At 42.4% G+C, this 18900-nt stretch overlaps 1 protein-coding gene and 1 long non-coding RNA gene across 3 annotated transcripts in view; one reads left to right on the forward strand and one right to left on the reverse strand.

Moving 5' to 3' along the window:
- Positions 1–506: 506 nt before the first annotated feature.
- On the forward strand, positions 507–18894 carry nacc1b (nucleus accumbens associated 1, BEN and BTB (POZ) domain containing b). Of its 2 annotated transcripts, none has more exons than XM_017440226.3 (8): positions 507–706; positions 8748–8898; positions 10473–10715; positions 11729–11950; positions 12331–12799; positions 13739–14036; positions 14699–14796; positions 14947–18894. In XM_017440226.3, the coding sequence occupies exons 2-8, from the start codon at positions 8773–8775 to the stop codon at positions 15273–15275; spliced, it is 1785 nt and encodes a 594-aa protein (XP_017295715.1). In that variant the 5' UTR covers positions 507–706; positions 8748–8772; the 3' UTR covers positions 15276–18894. The 2 variants fall into 2 exon arrangements, with proteins under 2 accessions (XP_017295715.1, XP_037830786.1); XM_037974858.1 differs by lacking the exon at positions 507–706 and adding an exon at positions 1894–2235.
- The window catches only part of LOC119616911, a 24853-nt gene continuing 9414 nt past the window's right edge, over positions 3462–18900 (reverse strand). The window contains exon 2 of the long non-coding RNA XR_005232998.1: positions 3462–4696. This is a non-coding gene — a long non-coding RNA (uncharacterized LOC119616911). The remainder of the gene's footprint in view (positions 4697–18900) is intronic.

An 18900-nucleotide genomic window follows, 5' to 3' on the forward strand; every position in this document is an offset into this window, starting at 1 on the left:
TTAAATTGTGCGAGAAATAGGCACACATAAACTGAGCACATTGCAAAACATTTGAGGATGAAACAAATAAATTACGGGGAAGACTAAATTTGACCTGCATGCAGCACCTTTGTGTAATGTTATTTTTTTTAAAAATGCAATTATAAATGTTTGCAAAAGCAAAAAAAAAAATTAAAAGTCATTATTTGACCTTTTGATCTTTAGAGCTTTAGGCCTACATGTAGGAGACACCGCCTTTAAAAGGGTATTTGGTTTCACATCCTTGCTTATAATCCCGTCACAGTCTTTCCTTCCCTGATTTGGCTCCAGCTCCCCTGATCTGGCTCTGCTCTGTGCCCACATGCGCACAGACCCGAACATCTGAATGGGGGCGCTGTGACAATGAATGCCCAGAGTAGCGTGGCGCTATACATCTGACACAGGAGAATTATAGAGTTAACAGTATTTGGCATGACAGGGAGAGGGAGCGGGGAGCGCAGTGCCGTGCCTGAGTGCAGTCTCATCCTGCTTGGTATTCACTGTGCGCAGCGCCTGGAGGCCCCGGAGGGCTCACCTGCCCGGAGTCTAGACGCACCATCACGCGCGCAGACACACAGACAGCAGCACGGCGGGATCGAACCTCCGGTCCCCCGGCTTCCACGGTCCGTTTGAGCTGCCGGGCTGGGCAGGAGAGGGGATCGCTTCCACCGCCAGAGACACCCCCGCGGTGAGTGATTGGTGGGTGGGGCTCAGACAGACGGTCGGGTCGGCTGGGGACGCTCGCTCTGCGCTGCTACCTGCTTCCTGCGGCGCGTGGGCTCCCATCCGCCCTCTTCATCCTTCAAAAGTAATCTCATTACTTCGCTAGTTTTTTTTTAATAGTTACACTATTAATCCCATTCCCGCCAAAACCATATTGCGCTCTCTCTATCTCTATTATTTTTCATAAACAACAAAAAACTTATATTTAAGTGCTTTCCTGAGGAAATAAATATTAGGGTGCTTTTTAAAACTTGACAAAGACCTTTTGTTAGCTGACAAGAAGATAACACCCATCAAGAGATGATAAGACTATTAGGTTAATGATGGGAAGCAGTTAACTAGATAATTACAAATTATTGATTAGTGAAAGTGGCTGCTCTGTGTTAAATCCTAACAACAGGTCTGTTGGCAAGATAATACTGACATTTCCTTTATCTGTCCATCAATCCATCCATCCACCAGACTGATCAGTAGCTCTGTGATCTGTCTGCAACCCCTGAGAGGGTTAGAAAAAAAAATCCCCGCTCTGCTCCTGTGGATATGGAAGCCTATTTCCGCCAATTTGAGGGGAAAAAATCCTCTAAGTCATAATTATGAGAGGCTATCTAAAATGATAGCTAATAAACATGAGATAAATATGACTCAACATCTCATAATTGTGGCTATACATTTGATAATAATGACTTGGTATCTCATTAATATTACTTAACATTTAATTAATTTAACAAAGTATCTCGTATTTGTGACTTACATCTCATAAATATAACTAAGCATCCAATTATGACTTAACATTTCATAATTATGACTACATCAAGAATACAACAATTATGACCTACCATCTCATAAATGACTTTACATCTCATAAATATGACTTAATATAATCATAAATATGACCTAATATATAATAAATATGACTTAGCATTTTATAATTATGGCTTAACATCTCACAATTGTGACTAATTATATTATAAATATAACATAGTATCTTGTAATTATGACCTAGAATCTCATGAATACGATAAATGATGACAATGACTTAATATCTCATAAATTTGACTTATTATCTTATACCTATGACTTAGTATCTCATATTGATGAGATATTAAATCATAAAGATGAGATGCTAAGTCGTGATTATGAGATAATATCTCATAATCACGACTTAGCATTTCATAGATATGAGATAACAAGTCATAGGTATGAGATACTAGGTCACATTATCTCATAAATAACAGATTTCCTTTCAATCAAAGTGACGGAAGTGGGCTTCCATACTAGTCTCCTCTTCCTCCTCCTCCTCCTCCTCCTCCTCCTCCTCGATAGCTCTGCGCTCCTCTTCTCGCCTGCATGTGTGACTGTGTGCTGCTTCTCAGCGTACAGTGAATGACTGACTGTCTGTGGCGAGGCGGAGGGAGACACTAAACCGCTTCTTCTTCTCCTGCTGCTGCGTCGCTCCTCCATTGAGACGACTTCCAGCCGAGGGGAGGGGGGGGGGTGAGTTGAGTTTCAGCGTCCGGCCGCCCCGCGCAGCTATTCGGACTCAGCCGGTGGGACGGTTCGGTGTGTGGTAGTCCTGTTCCAGCACCGTGTGTGTGTGTTTGTTGCCCGTATTTAGATGATTATAGGTGTACTCTCTCAGTTCTCTTTCTTTTTGAAGGGGGGTATTCTGGGTGTTAAAGTTGAGGGGGATGGGCACATGATGGGACAGACCAAACTTTAACCACTTCACACCGGCTTCATACTTTTAAGCGCTGCCTCCCCCCCCCCTTCTCCTCTTTTTTTTTTTTTTTTTTCGTTTTCCACCCAATGACTTGGTAAATTCTCGCCTCATCTTTTATCCTGCATTCCTAACTTCAGGAACCCCCCTGTCTCTCTCTTTCTCCCAGCAGTGGTCTTTTTTTCAGCCTAATCTGTGTAGCGCTAACAGGCGCTGAATCGCCTAAAATTACGTCCTTACACGGGTTAAGTTTTTTTTTCCTTTTACAGCCAGCCAACCCCTCACTTTTCTCTGTGTCTCTCCCCCCTTCCTCTCTCCTGTCCTCTCGCCATACCGCCAATACATCCCTCCGTCTCGCCCCCCAGTTGCAGCTCATTTTGTGTCCCGGGATGACCTGTTGATGTCGGTTAAAGATGGAGTGCCAAGATCCGCTGTAGACCCCCCTCCCTCCTCCAGCTCTTCTTATATATTTATATACGTTCGGAATCGGGGATCGAACGAAAGTTGCCCCGTGTGCGTCTGGCCGCTCACGTCGCGGGGAATGTTATAAATAATTTATTGTAAGCGACATCTTGGAGAGGAGTACCGACCCCGTCAGCTAGCTGCCATTCGGGCCGGCGGAGGAGGAGGGAATTTCGGACATCACGCCGAACGTCGGTCCCCTCCTTTCGGTGCCAATTTTAATGGCGTTCAGACAACTTTAAGCGACTGACATTCACATCAAAGGGGAAGGTGAGCTCCCCTCTTCTTCTTCTTCTTCTTTTTTTTCTCTTCTCCACCCCCCACCCCCTCCGAACTCACGCCGGCCCGGGCTAAGTCCCGTCCGCCGAGCGACTCCCAGATTCTGCCGGGGCATCGAGGCTGGCACTCGGCGGGGCACCGAGAGCTCTCTCCCCCCCGACTCTCCCGTCCCCCCCCCTCCGCTGCTGGCTCGGCTCGTTCCCTCTCCCCGCCGAGGTGTCTGTCGGCGAGACGTCGAACGCCTCCGCTAGACTCGCATGTGAGATTTATTGATGTATAATTGATGTGTTTAAAAGGAAAATGCGGTGTTGGTTTTTTTTTTTTTTTTTTAAGTTTTCAGCCCCGGTGGTGCTCAAGCAGGGAGGCTACGAGCCACATTGTGGTGCTCGCCTATCCACGAGTGTCGGTGAATGCAGCCTTTTCTGCCGTCTTTAAACTTGGCACTGGAGTTTATTTCTCCTCACTCAAGCCTCGTTTGATACTTCCATATATATGTAAAGTATCTTCTAAATATATATATTAAAAAAGTTAGCTTTAGCTTTAGCCTGCTGCTTGCTAACAGGCAACCTTTAAAACTCCCAAACCAGGAAACTGAACCTGATTAGTCAGTGATTGATGCTCATATATAAAAAAAAAAAATCAAGTTCAGATAGTTGCCAACAAGCTGACTGCAAAAATATCTTACTTTTTAGCTGGAATATGTGGCTAGTCTGTATAAGGTAGCTCTAAACTGGGTTAAAAATAATGCAGAGGACACACACACACAGTTGAGCAATAATTCAAAGCATGTAATGGGGCACATGTTAACACCAGGGCAGGGGTCAAGTGGCTTGAATTAACTCCCCCTTTATGTGTCTTGGAAGTTTTTGTGACCTCTGACCCGTGAGGAGGCAAAGGTGGCGGGTTAGGATGTTGCAGGGAGTTGACATCGGTGCTCCACGGTGTGTTAAAATGAAATCAATCATGCAGTCTAGCTGAGTGGAAGAAAAAAAAAGTCCCCCCCCCCATAAAGACGAATGAAACCCACATTAGAAGGGAGCTTGGCGCAGTCTGTGCATGGAGCCTTCTTTTGCCTTTGGAGAAGGAAGGGAAGTTATTTTGCTGCCTAAGTTTTGTCCTAAGAACTGTCGGCCTGTTACTCTGCACATATGTACACCTGGATACAAAGGAGACGTTTACTATTGATTGCTGAGAAGTTCCTCTGGGATCAGCAGGTTAGGGGATAAACTGTATTTCTCAACCCCTGATTTGTTTCTAGTATGTGCTGCTGGAGATATTAGGAGAAAAAAAGAGTGGGTTTGCTTCATTTTTCTGTTCCCCTGGTACACTTTGCAGTGAAAAGTGTTTGAGTCCTGGTGCATATTCCAGCCGCCTGTTCATCCTCTTTACCCGCTTTTGCGTGCAGGGTCGTAGGGGGAGCTGGTACCTGCCTCCAGCGTTCAATGTGGCAGAGGTGGGGGACACCCTGGACAGGTAGCAAGTCCATCACAGGGACACCTAGAGACAAACGAGTCAAACAACAATTTAGAGTTGTCAGTTAACCTAACTTGCATGTTTTGCATATTGATTTTAATTAATAGATACAAACTGTCAAAGCACACTAATGTGTCAAGGTATGATGAGACAAAGCCTAACGTTCATTTTGCAAAAAAAAAAAAATATATATATATATATATAACAAAGATATAAAATATAAATTTGTTTCAATAGGTTACTCGAAAATGTTCCCAATTTGATCATCTATCTTCCATCTTAATTGCTGCTGTGCAGTGCATATATGGCCTGTTAGTTTGTTTTGTTTTCGCATCATTTCATGTAATTATTACACACAGAAGTCTTTGGACTTTTCCTTTTTCACTGGGCTTCCTTTGACAGCCTCCATAAATACTGGTAACCCAGACTGAGTTTTAGCTGTGGAGACGGCTAACGGTACAGAACTGCAAATGACTAAAAAATGAGAAGAAATCTGAAGGAAATGGGTGGCTTTCTAGTTATGAGTAGACGCGGTTTAATGTTTTTTCCACAGTGCCACCCCCCTTCTGCGCCTTTCCCGCTGTACCGTGCTTGCATTAATCAAAGCGAATTAATTACTATAAACTTGAAAATTAATTTAATAAAATGCTGATGGTCCTCTATTCTCAGTGCTGTCCTTACGTAGGCGTAAAGCAGTAGATCAGGACTGCTTTAGTCCACTTTCCTTTTTTTTTTTTCCAGCATTTATTTTTCTGCCGGGGAAGGTTTGCTGAGCATGCATGCCACAGCACTCTGCCTCACATTCACACCTGGACGCTTCCCATTACAACCACTATCTTTTGTTGTTGGCCAAGGTGCAGCTCCCTCTGAAGGAGCTGCGTTTTAAAGGAAGCCCTCTTGCTCGCAGCGTCATTGTAACGTTTTATGATGATTAAAGTATGAATATTAAAGTTCTTGTTTTGTTGGGTCTTCGACTGGCAAAAGCCTGGCCTCTGTTAGTTTCACAGATTTTCGGTGTTTAGGCTTGTGCGTGCTCTCTGTGCGGTTGTAATGAAAGGTTTGCAACCTGAGTCATTGTCTTGTGTTTTTAAAATTTGTTTAGACTACATTAAAGCAGATCAGCAGACTTTAAGGGAGGATGCCACGCTGCACATTGCTGCAGTGACTCTGGCTGTGCAGAGAGCCGAATCTCTGCCTCTTTTCCTCTCTTGGAGAGTCTCTGTAAAGTGAGAGCTCTGCAAATCCTTTTGTGTTTTGAGGAAATGGTAGATTTACTTCTAATTCCTCCCTCCTGTCTTTAAATCTATAAAAACTCGGTAAAGTGCCGATTTAAAGTTGGCTACATTTGCCCCATTGCGCTAAATACCATCAGATGTGGGGAGAAAAGTTTTATATATATATATTTTTTTTAATTCTCTTTGTTTTTGTTTTGCTTCATCTTTTATTCCTGCTGTGTATCAGTTTTCAGTGCATTTGAATATTTTACATTAACCAGCTCAGTTTTGGTGGCTGAAAAAAGTTTTCCTCTGAGCCTCATTTGCTGACTTGTTAGTGTCGAACGAGGTTTTGTTTTTTTGTATTTTTGTGTAAATCTTTTATTTTTTTTAAACTGCTCTCAAACATCTGGGTGGTAAATGTCGAAGGAGCCGTCCTCAGTTTTCCTCAGCATGGTTGAAAGTAGAAGAAAGTTAATTTATTTCTTCCTAAAGCTAAAAGATTTATGGTGGCTCTGTTGTTAGAAGTTGTTTTTGTGCAGTATTTAAAAGTTAAATGTCCTGCACCTGTATAGCACTTTATCTAGTTAGAGGACTCCAAAGCACTTCCCACTACATTCAGTCATTCATCCGTTCATCCACTCATCCACACACTGATGGCGGTGAGCTACATCGTAGCCATAGCTGCCCTGGGCCGGGCTGACAGAGGTGAGGCGGCCATCACACCGGCGCCACCGAGCCCTCTGACCACCACCACTAGGCGAGGTCGGTGAAGTGTCTTGCCCAACGGCTGAGATAGACGGAGCGGGGCCTCGAACCGGCAACCCACCGGTTACAGGACGAGCCCCCACCTCCTGTTGACTTCATAAAGAAAGCAGACCAGGTCTTGATCACAAGGATGAGATTTACTTGACTAGAAGTTGACTGTGCTGAGACCTTCCATTCCCGTTTGATTTAATCCATTTCTCTCTAAATTAAAACAAAACAGGACACACATTTGGTAGTTTTGTTTTTACAAAATGAAGTCACAAAAAATTTCTTCAAATTGTTACGTTTGCTGCCCAGTCATCTCTTAATTTTGATTAAAAGTTTCAGTTTTCACTTAGGTAATCTGCCTCAGTGACTGCGCCTTGGACTTTATCGCCACTACACACACCTTTATGCAGTTGTGTTTTTATTTATTTATTTTTTTACCATGGCTTGTAATAGTAAAATGGGCTGAAAACTTACTGTATTTTCAGTGCACTATGTTTTAAGATATTTATTTTTAATTATGTAAAAATTCAATTAGCCTCCTAATATCCCTCATTTGTCATAAGTGTCACATAAGTGGATATTTCTATGACTCAGTTTGGTCCCTGAAAGTTGGTTATTGTAGCATTAATTGAGCAGCCATGAAATATTTTGTGTACAAAAAGATACATTTGAGCTATTTTCTTTATTTTGGCGTGAATATATCTTTGGTATGAATTGTGGAAATGTGAAAATGTGCTAAATGAACAAGAGAACCACATGGGAAGCATGTTCTTTTGGAACATTTTCAACACGTTAATGGAATCGCACGTGGAAAACCGTGGTTGTGGTAACGTGGTTCTTCTGCGAGGGTGAGACATATTCTGATATTTGTTGGTCGAACGTTGGCGAATCGCACCTTTTACTGACCTGTTCGTCCCATCCTATTGGCTGAGTTCCCAGTTTTAAATCAAGAGTTTGAGCAGCAGTGAGAAATACTGCTTCACTCAGCCTCCATTCATGCATTATGTGAGGTTTTTTTTTATTCTACAAGATGATGGAGAAGGTCTGCAGATTTGAGCTGCAGGTTAGATCTTCTGTGTTTTAGCTGCTACATCTTGTTTTTCTTTCCAGATTAGCTGGAACTGATTTTCAGAATAAATGTTTAGGTTGCTGATTTTTGTCTGTTAATTGCTTTCCTTCCATTGGAGGGAAAAATGGCGAATCAGTTTAATATTGTTACACATTAGTAGCGTGTTCTGGGTCGTCGCCAAGTAAGGACAGAACGTACAAGCATCACCTGAAAACACTCATTGCTGTCTGCTGAGCCTGGCCAGCATCCAGTTCTCGGAGGCCACGGTTTTACATTTAGTCTGTTTCTTTAGTAGCGTTGTGACTCACCTTGTTGTTCTCAACTGTTTACTTCTGCTGCGCCACGCTTGGCATGAGTGCATTTGTAAACAGAATAAAAGGGTCCACTAGAAAGCAGAGCCTCCAGTTTTAAAAATAAAACCCATTTTAAAGATAGGTTTGTTTTGTTTTTTTTTTCCTTCAGTTTTTGTTGCGAGTTTGACAGTTCCCTTTCTCTTGATCACAGGCTGCTTTTGTTGTTTCGTGAAGAATACAAGTGAAATGGACGAGTTATGTAAGAAGCTGTTTTTTTTTTTTGACTGAAAGGAAGCGACAAAATAAATTTTAAAAGTAGGGCAAAAAACACCGAACTGTTTATTAACTGTGAATTAGATGTAACAAAACAGGGCTAGGAGAAAAACAGATTGGATTAGGGTTATATAACTGTCGCTGGTGGCAGAAAATTCTCTTTCATTAAGAAGTTAGAGTTTTGAATCAAAGCTGTTTACCAGACTACTAATTCATTAAACATTGTGCACTTAACTTCCCCTCTTTCTTTATTTTGAGTCTCGTTCCCTCCGCATTTCTGTCTCGTCTCTTTATTTTTTTGCTCGGCTGTCCTTGTCTCAACAATTTTTGTGCTGCTTTCAGTTTTTCTGCCTTTTCTTCTCATCACTTCAGGCCTCCTTTTCAATCCGACACCAGCTTGACTTTTTAACCATTTCGCGGTCCTCCTACTGTGCCCGTGCCGTGACGTTTCCTCTCCGTGTTCCCCGCAGACCCTGTGGTGCTGGGCAGAGCGTAATGGCTCAGACGCTGCAGATGGCGATCCCTAACTTTGGCAACAATGTCCTGGAGTGTCTGAACGAGCAGCGGCTGCAGGGCCTCTACTGTGACGTGTCCGTGGTCGTCAAGGGGCACGCCTTTAAGGTGAGGTTTGGTCAGTACAAGGTGGTGGGGGTGGGGCTGAAACCTGGATCTCTGGTACGTCCAGCATGTTCGACCTGGACTGAACATTCAACCAGCGTAAATACCCGATGTCTCAACTTTGAATCAGTTTGGCTGTGGGTGTTTCAGCAGTTGCTGCGAATCAAGGAACAAGATTTATTTGAAGCCTGGTGCTTTAATATTATTTCCAAAATAAATGACTGTTTTCTGCAGCTCCAGAAAAAACTCGAAAATGAATTTCTGTTTACTGCTGGTGCAGAAAAGCTTGTGTTGAAGGCGAACTCATAGTAATCATTTGGGCTGCAGTGAACCCAGCCTGCCACAATATTCCTGTTAGGTTGAGTTTACAAACAATGCAAACACTAAACTGTTTGACGTGATAATGTCACAAGCAAAAATAGCATTTCATGACATGCGTCTTCACTGCTTGGCCATAGCCACCACTGGATTTATACCGACGCAAACAGCTAAGAGCCTCCAATCGAAAAGCCACTGCATTTAGGAATATTTATCATCTGGTAACAAGCTAATTACTGATGCAGTTAGATCAAAATGAACGGAAGTGTCCGATTTCTCATATTGGAAGGCACATCCTTTTGTACCAAAAAAAAAAAAAAAAAAATGCTAACACTGTTTCTGGGAGGTCAAATGATTGGTTTGCATTAAGCAAACAAAACGACGAAGGACATCACTGAAACTGCTTAACTGGGCTGAAATTGGGTTAAAGCAGAGCATCATGACAATTTGGGAGCATTGTGCCGGTGTCTTAAATGTTTGGTGAAATCTAATAAAAGCAGTAAAATTCCCAAAAATGTTCTTTAGGAAAAATCAAAGCATTTTTTACTTGTGTCATGTGAAGAGAAAGTAATGTTATCAGACTAAGTGTCTTATTGGTGGGGCTAATCTGCAAAAAAAAAAAAAAAAAAACTTTAAATTTGCTCAGAAGCATAATGATTGGACTCTGCAGTTAGGGAAAAAGGTCATTTTGTTTGATGAGTGCATAATTAATTCATCCTAGAACAATTGGCACTTCAGGGTAGAAAGGTAACCCCCCCCCAGACAAACCTACAGGGGCTGTGTTATGATCTGGGCTTGCTTCGGTCTAGGTGCAGTAGCATTGTTCAGCTGACTTCCTAAAGACTGAATGAGTTTACATCAGTATCAGATCTTGTTAAAAAATTATTAAACTCTGGATGGGAAGAAATGATTCACGAAAGCTTTTTGAAGTTAATGCCACAACAAACATCATTTAGCAATATAATAATGACTTTCCTTGCAGAAGAAATTACCGTTTTGGCATGTGATTCCTTGTAAGAAACCATGCGGTCAACTGGGATCACATGAACATGTTGAAAATGTTCTAAAATCACATGAGGAACATGTGCAAAACATGTGTTTCACTTGGTAATTTAGCATGTTTTCACTGGTAAAACTGTCATTTTCTGCTTGTGGTTGTTCTGGAATGATTTAGTTTTGTTTACTCCATTGGAATCATTGACTTTTTTAAAACCCTTGATGAATTCCCCCACCCCCCACCCCGTGCTGTGCCCCCTCAGGCCCATCGTGCAGTGCTGGCAGCCAGCAGCTCCTACTTCCGGGATCTGTTCAATGCCGTGGGGAAGAGCTCTGTGGTGGAGCTACCTCCGGCTGTGCAACCGCAGAGCTTCCAGCAGATCCTGGCCTTCTGCTACACAGGACGCCTCAGCATGAATGTTGGAGACCAGTTTCTGCTCATGTACACCGCTGGCTTCCTCCAGATCCAGCAGATCATGGAGAAAGGCACAGAGTTTTTCCTCAAGGTAACCTGATAATGAAGCGCTGATCTAAGAATCCCACATAAAACGGCACAGGTTAGCTTATTTATCTGTGTATTCTGAAATATGAAACTTGTGCTAATGGTTAGTTGTATGTTGTAACATTCTCTTGCATGATGACTTAGTGGGACTTGGTGTGGGCGCGTGTGTTTGACTGAAAAACAATTGAAACATCATAGTTACGCTACCAGTTCCAACCGTAGCTGCGCTCGATCTGATTAGGATTGGAGTGCTTCACTGTATAAATCTGCATATTAATAAAGGGAAAACAATTTTCATCAGAGTTCCTCTTCACACCTCCAAATGCAGATTTCATGTTAGGCTTAAACTGAAGTATGTCCAAAAAAAAGGAAAAAAAGGTGTACCTTTTCTACAGACACACGATTAGGTTGTGCTTTGTTTAAACCAGCTTGTTGTTCATTAGAAGTTTTCCCTTGAAATTTAAATATAACAACCAGGCAACATAATTATAAATAGAATAGTAAATTTGATATCTTAATTTATAAAATAGTAAATATAGTTACAAACACTTCATCAGTAGGGCTGCAAAATATAGTGAGGAATTCTGCCAGTCACAAACTGTATGCTGACATTAATCTATTTGGGATCAGATAATCAGACGTAGGTCCATTCTCCTAAAAGATGGATTATAGTCAGGTCCTTTAAAATGCATCTGAACTGTTGAAGGCATTTCAAAAATCATTTAAGTTCTTGTTTAATAATGTAAAGCATGTAGAAACAGAATTAAAGCATCCTTTTTGCAAAAACTGCCAATAGTGAAAACTAATTTATTTATAGCCAAACACTTGATGCAACAGTTGTCAGAGTACACTCAAAGATACAAAACATGTTAGTGAATACTGAACTGCTTCCTTTAAAAACAAAAATAAATAATTTTCTTCTCTAGTTGAAAAATTCAAACCCACTAGAGTTGCATCAAGCTAAAACTGTCTGTGCTTCTAAAACCTGACTCCGCCTTCGTACCGCGTCACCTCCAGGTCTCCTCTCCAAGCTGTGACTCCCAGGGCCTTCACGCTGAGGAGACCCCGTCCTCTGAGCCCCAGAGTCCCGTCACTCAAACAGCAGGGACGGGTGGAGTGGGTGGTGCTGCTGCTACTGTAGGAAGGCCTTCTTCTTGTCTGACACCCCTCCCCCTGGTGTCTAAGGTGAAGACCGAACAGACCCCCGCTACGCCTCAGCCGGCTCCGCAGCAGCAGCAGGTAGACTCTTAACGCCTGACTTTAAACATGCAAAGTGTTGCTTCAGATGAGGATTATTTCTCCAGTTCATGTCTATATGATTATGAAATAAGGACTGTGTTTAAATTCTTTAAAAAAATAGAAATAATTCCAAGTGCCTCCTTTAAAACTGGTTTTCTCATGACGTCAGGTGTCTGTTGAAGAGTCTGTGTAATTAGATGTGATAATGGAATTGTTTAGCAACTTTTTTGACTCCAGCAGTGAATTTCTGCCTCTGCCTGAGAAGACTTGTGGCAGATTTTCAGCGTTTTATGACGTTTCATTGTTCCAGCCTTTGTTAACATTTGTCGTCCGAATCAGGCGGTGCCATTCAGCCGGACCTCTCCTTTGTTCTTCCACAGCAGGAAGGCTCACCGTACTCTGTGGTCTGCACCCCCGTGGCCAAGAGGCTATGGGAGGGGGGAAACCGAGATGGGGGAGGAGGGTCCGGAGGAGGCGGGGGAGGCGGAATGAGGAAGGCAGCACGCTACTCTTCCTCCTCTTCCTTTTCCTCGTCTTCCACCACGATTCCGCCGCAGGACGCCTCTGGGCGCGGGTCGGCAGCCAACTCTGCCATGGTGGGCAGTGGCGGCGCCACTTTGGTGGGCGGAGCCGGACTCAACAGTAATCAAAACAATAACAACAACAACAACGGCGGGACCCCCGAGGGCACAAGTCCAGGCACGCTGAGCATGTACACCAGCGACTCGCCCATCAGTTACCACGACGACGAGGAAGAGGACGACATAGTTGACGAGTCGCCTGAGGAGCAGTACAGGCAGATCTGCAACATGTACACCATGTACAGCATGCTGAACGCCGGCGCTGCGGGTGAGATGATCACGTCAGTTTCTTCTTGTTGCTGCAGTGTCTTTACAACAATTAACTTTGTAAAGTTTGTTAATGCAAAGATGTCAGGGTGGGAGGATGTTGCACGACCTGCCTTACAATTATGGATTTTTATTTTATCATCAGACGCTTCTCAAAAATTACAAGGTAGTTTAAAATAAAATGGCCACATTTATACAAACTTTAGATGCTTAAAAGTTAACAAAAACTTGTATAAAACTTTTGTTTTTATTAATCAGTCATATAATAATGGAGACTAGAAGGAAGAGGACATGTTGATTTACTCATCATTTTATTGATTTTTTACTGGAAAGTGTGTCCAAAAATGGCTTTTTTGACCATGAAGTTTAGAAGTGTTGGAATGTTTTTAGAGATTTCTTTTTTTCCTGTCAAAACAAGCATCAAAAATTTTTGTTTTACTATCGTCTATGATAAAAAAGAAAACAGTAAATCATCCCTTTCACTGTCAGATTTTCTGTTGTGGTTTAAACAGTTGCACATTAATTTTCTTTTTTTAATTTAGTAGTCAGCTAATTATTACTTAATAATTTAATCTGAGCTAAAGTAGCAATGTTAGGGTTAGTTTGACGTTGTGAAATGTTAGTTTAGTTGTATGAAAGTTATTATTAGGTAGAACAAGGGCAGAGTGTCATATCTTTTTGAATGATCCAAAATGTACCCCTGCCAGGTACTGACATGTTTGGTTGAATGTTTGTCTTTTGTACCGTTCCAGAGTTTTGCCCCAGTTTGTTTGTTTTTTTTAAATTTATAAACGTAATTGATTTTAACCATTAGAAATATTTTGCATCTTTTTCTAAAAGAGGAATGACAAAACTCTTCCTAAAAGCAACTCTGGCACCACGTAGTCGCAGCTCTCACTGCAACAAACGACCGTAATGACAATTATCTTTCGTCCCCCAGTGGTCGGGGAGCCAGTTGAGGCCCTGCCAGACTTGGCTCCTGACTCAGGTGGCGGCCGGGGGGGCAGAGGGGGGCGGTCCCGGCAGGACCTGGCATCGCTGCCCGCCGAGCTCATCAGCCAGATTGGTAACCGCTGCCACCCGAAGCTGTATGAGGAAGGCGACCCGGCCGAGAAGCTGGAGCTGGTGAGCGGCACCTCCGTCTTCATCTCCCGCGCCCAGCTCATGAACTGCCACGTCAGCGCTGGGACGCGCCACAAAGTGCTCCTCAGACGGCTGCTGGCAGCGTTCTTTGACAGGTCAGAGTCTGAAATCATTGTATTAGCGGCCTCTTACGTCTGATGCTGTTTGCTAAAGCAGCTACAGAAATGTTACGTAATTCTTACAATACAAAGTACCAAATGAAACACGCTGACAAGAGAAAAAAGTAACAACAAAGTAGCATATGGGAGGCTTTAAAGAGAGCAGGTTGTTGAATGTAGATGGCAGTTCCTGTAAGTTACCATGACTGATTCAAAAGATCAGTTTATTTTCCTTTTTATCTGTTAAAATCTGAGTTTGTATGAGAGTTAAAATCAAAATATTAGAGCCAAAAGAGAATTATTTCACTTTATAGACATTTTTGAGAAATAGTCATGAATATATTGACACTTATTGCTAAAATTATTGAGGATATTTAGGGCCTCATAAGGACTTGGTCCATAAAACTTCAGCCAGCATTTTATCTCTGTTTAGTCAGATTAAATTAAAACACACTCTAACAATGTGAAAGTGATTATTTTTATTCTTATTTAAATCATCTACAGGTTAAAACGTAATGTTTGTTTACCTTAATTACAATAGTTTCCTCCTAAAAGTCAATGTTTTAAATGTATAAAATAGTTGAAGATGGTTTGGGAGATACTTAGTGGATATTTATTTAACATTCTGATTAAAGTAGTTTTCTGTGGGGTGTGTTTAGGAGCACTCTGGCCAACAGTTGTGGAACTGGCATCCGCTCATCAACCAACGACCCCAGCCGCAAACCCTTGGACAATAGAGTACTGCATGCTGTCAAATGTGAGTCACACACACACCGTTTGAGAGAGTAATGCTGAATAGTTTGGGTTTTTTTAAGATGCCATAGTACTGAAACTAAAAATGATGGTCCTCCCATCTGTGCTCTCTGATCCCCATCTTTCCCCTCCCGTCGTCTATAATTCCCTCCAGTCTACTGCCAGAACTTTGCGCCGAGCTTCAAGGAGAGCGAGATGAACGCCATCGCGGCCGACATGTGCACCAACGCCCGCCGCGTCGTCCGCAAGAGCTGGATCCCCAAGCTGAAACTGCTGATGGCCGACAGCGACGCCTACTCCGCCTTCCTGGCCGACAGTGTGAAGATGGAGGCCGACGGGCTGGTGGGCGAGCAGGGCTTCGACCCCGCCTCTCTGGAAGCCGTCACAACAGCGGCGGCCGCCAATAACAGTGACGCGTGCAGCGGCGCCATGACAGTGGACACCATGCAGGGGGCGGGAGGAGACGGCAGCACTTTGTTTTGAGTGAGTGATCGAACGGATAGACAGAACGGACTCTGATGGAAGGAGGCTCGATGAGGCGGGAACAATGACCGCTCCCCAGCCGCCATGTGGTTGGGGCTCTGTTTCTTTTCTTACTTTTTGGTCGGTTTCTTGAGCTTTTCTTCTTTCCCTCGTCTATGGTTTTGTCTCTCTCCACAACTCAGAATGTTCCTCATTGTTCTTCTGGTGCGGAGAGGCAGCACTGAGATAGGTAGCAGAGTAAGGAGGTTAAAACTACCCCCCAACCTCTTTATTCCTCTGCAACCTAATTGTTTCAACCTTTTTTTAAAAAATACTTTTAAAGGTTGTGTTATCACTAAGGCCCCCTTTTTTTTTTTTTTAAAGAAAATCATAATCAATCACAGACATTCCCTGGGGAGGGAGGCGGTGAGGGGTAATCCTAATTTGGAGTGTGTGATATTTCCTCCCCCATAACTCCGGTAACACTGTTGTTTTGATATTGAATGTATGCGTGGCGAAGCATCCGAACTGCAGTGATGTAAGTCAGCGGTGACTGAGCGATTGTGCTGAGCCCTCTTTGTTCCTTTATTGTTTTTTTGCTTTACATCATCTTAACGGCTGAGATGGAAGCTTCTCTAAGAGCACGGCGTTGATGTGGGGGTCAAGGGTCGAACTGAATATGTATACCGGTGTGGTTTACGATCGCCCGGAAACCTACCAACCCCGCTTTTTAAACCCCAGCTGGGCGAACCGACTTCAAACCGAGTTCTGAGTGAAAAGCAGCGTTTTAATTGGCTGGTACGCGTTAATATTTATACGCCAAATAGGACACACTTAGATTTGCCAGACCCTTTTCTTCCCAAACGGCTTGCATTTTGGAACCCTTAAAAATCACTTTACCTTTTTTTTGTTTTTATTGTTGTCGTTTTCCTTTTTAGCGTTATTTTTTTTGCTAAGGCTCCCGAGGGAGAGGAGTTATGTTACAGATGATTGTCAAAGAGTTTGCGTAAGATAAATGCACTGTGTTATTTCCTGCGGTATGAATACAATCGAACTACGTTTTTGTACGTGTCAGAAGGAGAAGAGGAATGTTTTTATTTAAAAAGAAAAATCCCCCAAAAAAAGAAGATAAAAAAAAGTAGTAGCAGACTTTCAATTCTTATCTATGTTTACCACCCAGTTTTTAATTATTTTTTTTTTAAGGAATTCTGAAGGAAGGTTTCAAATTCTCCTTAACCAACTTTCTGCCTTTGAGCTCACTCATTGTGTGTGCGTGCACATGGGGACCCATTTCTGCTCGTGTTTAAACTGATATCGTTACGAAACATTTGCAGCCAAGCTGTTAACAGCGCAGGTTTTCTCAGGCACTGCTGTCTGGTTGTGTGCTCGTCTGGAATTAACAAACGTGCTAATACTTGGCAGGAAATACAGCTCTGTGAGGATGTGTAGGTGTCTGTTGAATGGACTGTTTGTGTGTTTGTGTTTGTGTGTGTGTGTGTGCGTGTGCGCTGCACAAGGGGAGCGGGAAGTCAGACGGCGTGTTTTCACACACGCTCAGTCGATTCATTCACCGTTCGGCGCGGTGAGCTAATACACATTTGGGTGCTGTTGGCTGTGTCAGCCACAGCCAGAGCAAAGTGGGAATTAAAGGGGAATTACACCAAAGCATAGATGAGATTCAGCTAAAAAAAATGTGTTTGTGTTCCTGCGGGGGTGGGGGCTTTGTTGCTGCAAAAATCATAGGGGAAGTCCTCTGCACTGATTGAAAGTTTAATGTCCTCCTTTAAAAGTTAACTTCCCGCCTTTGGTTGAGCTAAAACATGAAAATCCAAGGTCAGTGGTCAGTGGGAACAACTTCCCTGGCTGAATTGTATCATTTAGGGAGAAGAAGAGTAACAAAATCAGAGCTGGATGTTTAAGAAGTGACCTTCATCATCAGAGGGTCCAGATGAGCTGATAGTTTAATCACAGGGATTCCTTAAATGAATTTTGACAATATTACTAGACATTCTGAGGCTTAAACTTATACATTTCTATACAGTGTTTGAATATTTGACATGACAGACTTGGAGAGGTGCATCATCCAACTCATGATGACTGTTTCTGCTGTAATTCATAACATTTCAACTCATCACATGACCCCAGATGGATAAAAACTTGAGATATGTTGCCCTTCCATAAAATCTTTTGAATGCTTTGGTAGATCTCACAAAATCAAGGACAACTTATAAGAAACCAACTACACTACTCCAGGTGTTTCCTTTCAAAGATGTGTGTTCTCTGTTTAGAATATATATTTACAGAGGAAGAAGAAATTCCAACAAAAATGCTAATTAATACCCATGTCATATCACTTGGTGGAAAACTCATTGACATTATGACATCAGAATACAAAGGAAGGAACAATCTGAGCATGACTGAAGGTCCCATTAATCCAGCTGCAACTCTCTCCAGCTTTCACCAATTATTATCAGTCTTTATTCTGTTTTAGCACACAAAGTTAAACGGTGACAGATTTAGGACGAGGCCAGCGAGACGTAGGGGGACAAAAAGGTAAAAAACGGCTCCATTCTTGTTGTGGCTTCTAGCGCACGAAGCAGGAGCACGCATGTGAAGCAGGCTGCTACGCCTTTTTTGTTTTTAGTTTATTTTAATCCCTGTGTGTCAAATCTACAGGGAGATGCCAAAAACAGTGTTTTGAAAAAATCTCAGCTTTAAAAAGTGTAACAATGAAATTCAGTTTTTCCCTAGAGGTGCAAGCAGTGGAAAACTGTTTGTTTTGTATTAGTGTGGACAGGACTGAAGTGTTTTTTGTCACCTTGTACAAAATCAGTCAAAAAGTGACAGCAATGAGTCGTCAATGGCTAATATAGTATTTAAACAGTTAATTAAAACACTGTCCCCCTGCAAAAAAGCTGGTTAGATCAATTCCACGTTGGATTTTCTGTTTAATATTTAACTAAGGCTGTAATTAAAAATATCCAAGTATTAGCAGATATTTATATGCAGTCTTATGAGTATTTTAGAGGTATAGTGAAAAAGAAAAGTTAGAAGCTTATTGTTTATCTTCTAGTAGGGTGTTTAACCTTTACACTAACAGTGATCTGTCTGTCATAGCCTCAGTAACATCACAGTGAACTGGGCTTTTAGATCAGTGCTATTAAAGTGACAAATCTGCTACAATTGTCTAATCTAACAACTGGCTTCGATAAAGAAAAATACTACTGCTAAACACTGCTTTTGTTTTATTCGGCCTTTGTTTTTATTTGTTCTGATGGCACCTTACTGCCTGTGTGGCGTCACAAGCCGGTCTGAGAGCTGAATCGTTTAAAGTTGGAGTAAACCGATGCCTGAGCTGCCACGCGCACGTTCTCCACTCCCCTCCGAGTAGAACCCGAAGCTGGTGAGCCTCTCCTGTAACACAACACAGGAACGGTCAGAGCGCTGAAACGCCTCTGAAAGGAACCGAGCAGACATTCTGTGAGGCGTTTTGTAGACCAGTGTTAAGAAACAGTCTTCTCTCTACGCCCCGACTGTTACAAAAAGATTTCATGCATGTTTGTTTTATATTTTTCATGTCCATCCTTTTTTATTTTAAATAATATTTCTTTACATTGATGAGGAGCATCTATAGACCAAGAGTCGG

This window comes from Kryptolebias marmoratus, linkage group LG3 (assembly GCF_001649575.2).
Source record: "Kryptolebias marmoratus isolate JLee-2015 linkage group LG3, ASM164957v2, whole genome shotgun sequence".
NCBI lineage: Eukaryota > Metazoa > Chordata > Actinopteri > Cyprinodontiformes > Rivulidae > Kryptolebias > Kryptolebias marmoratus.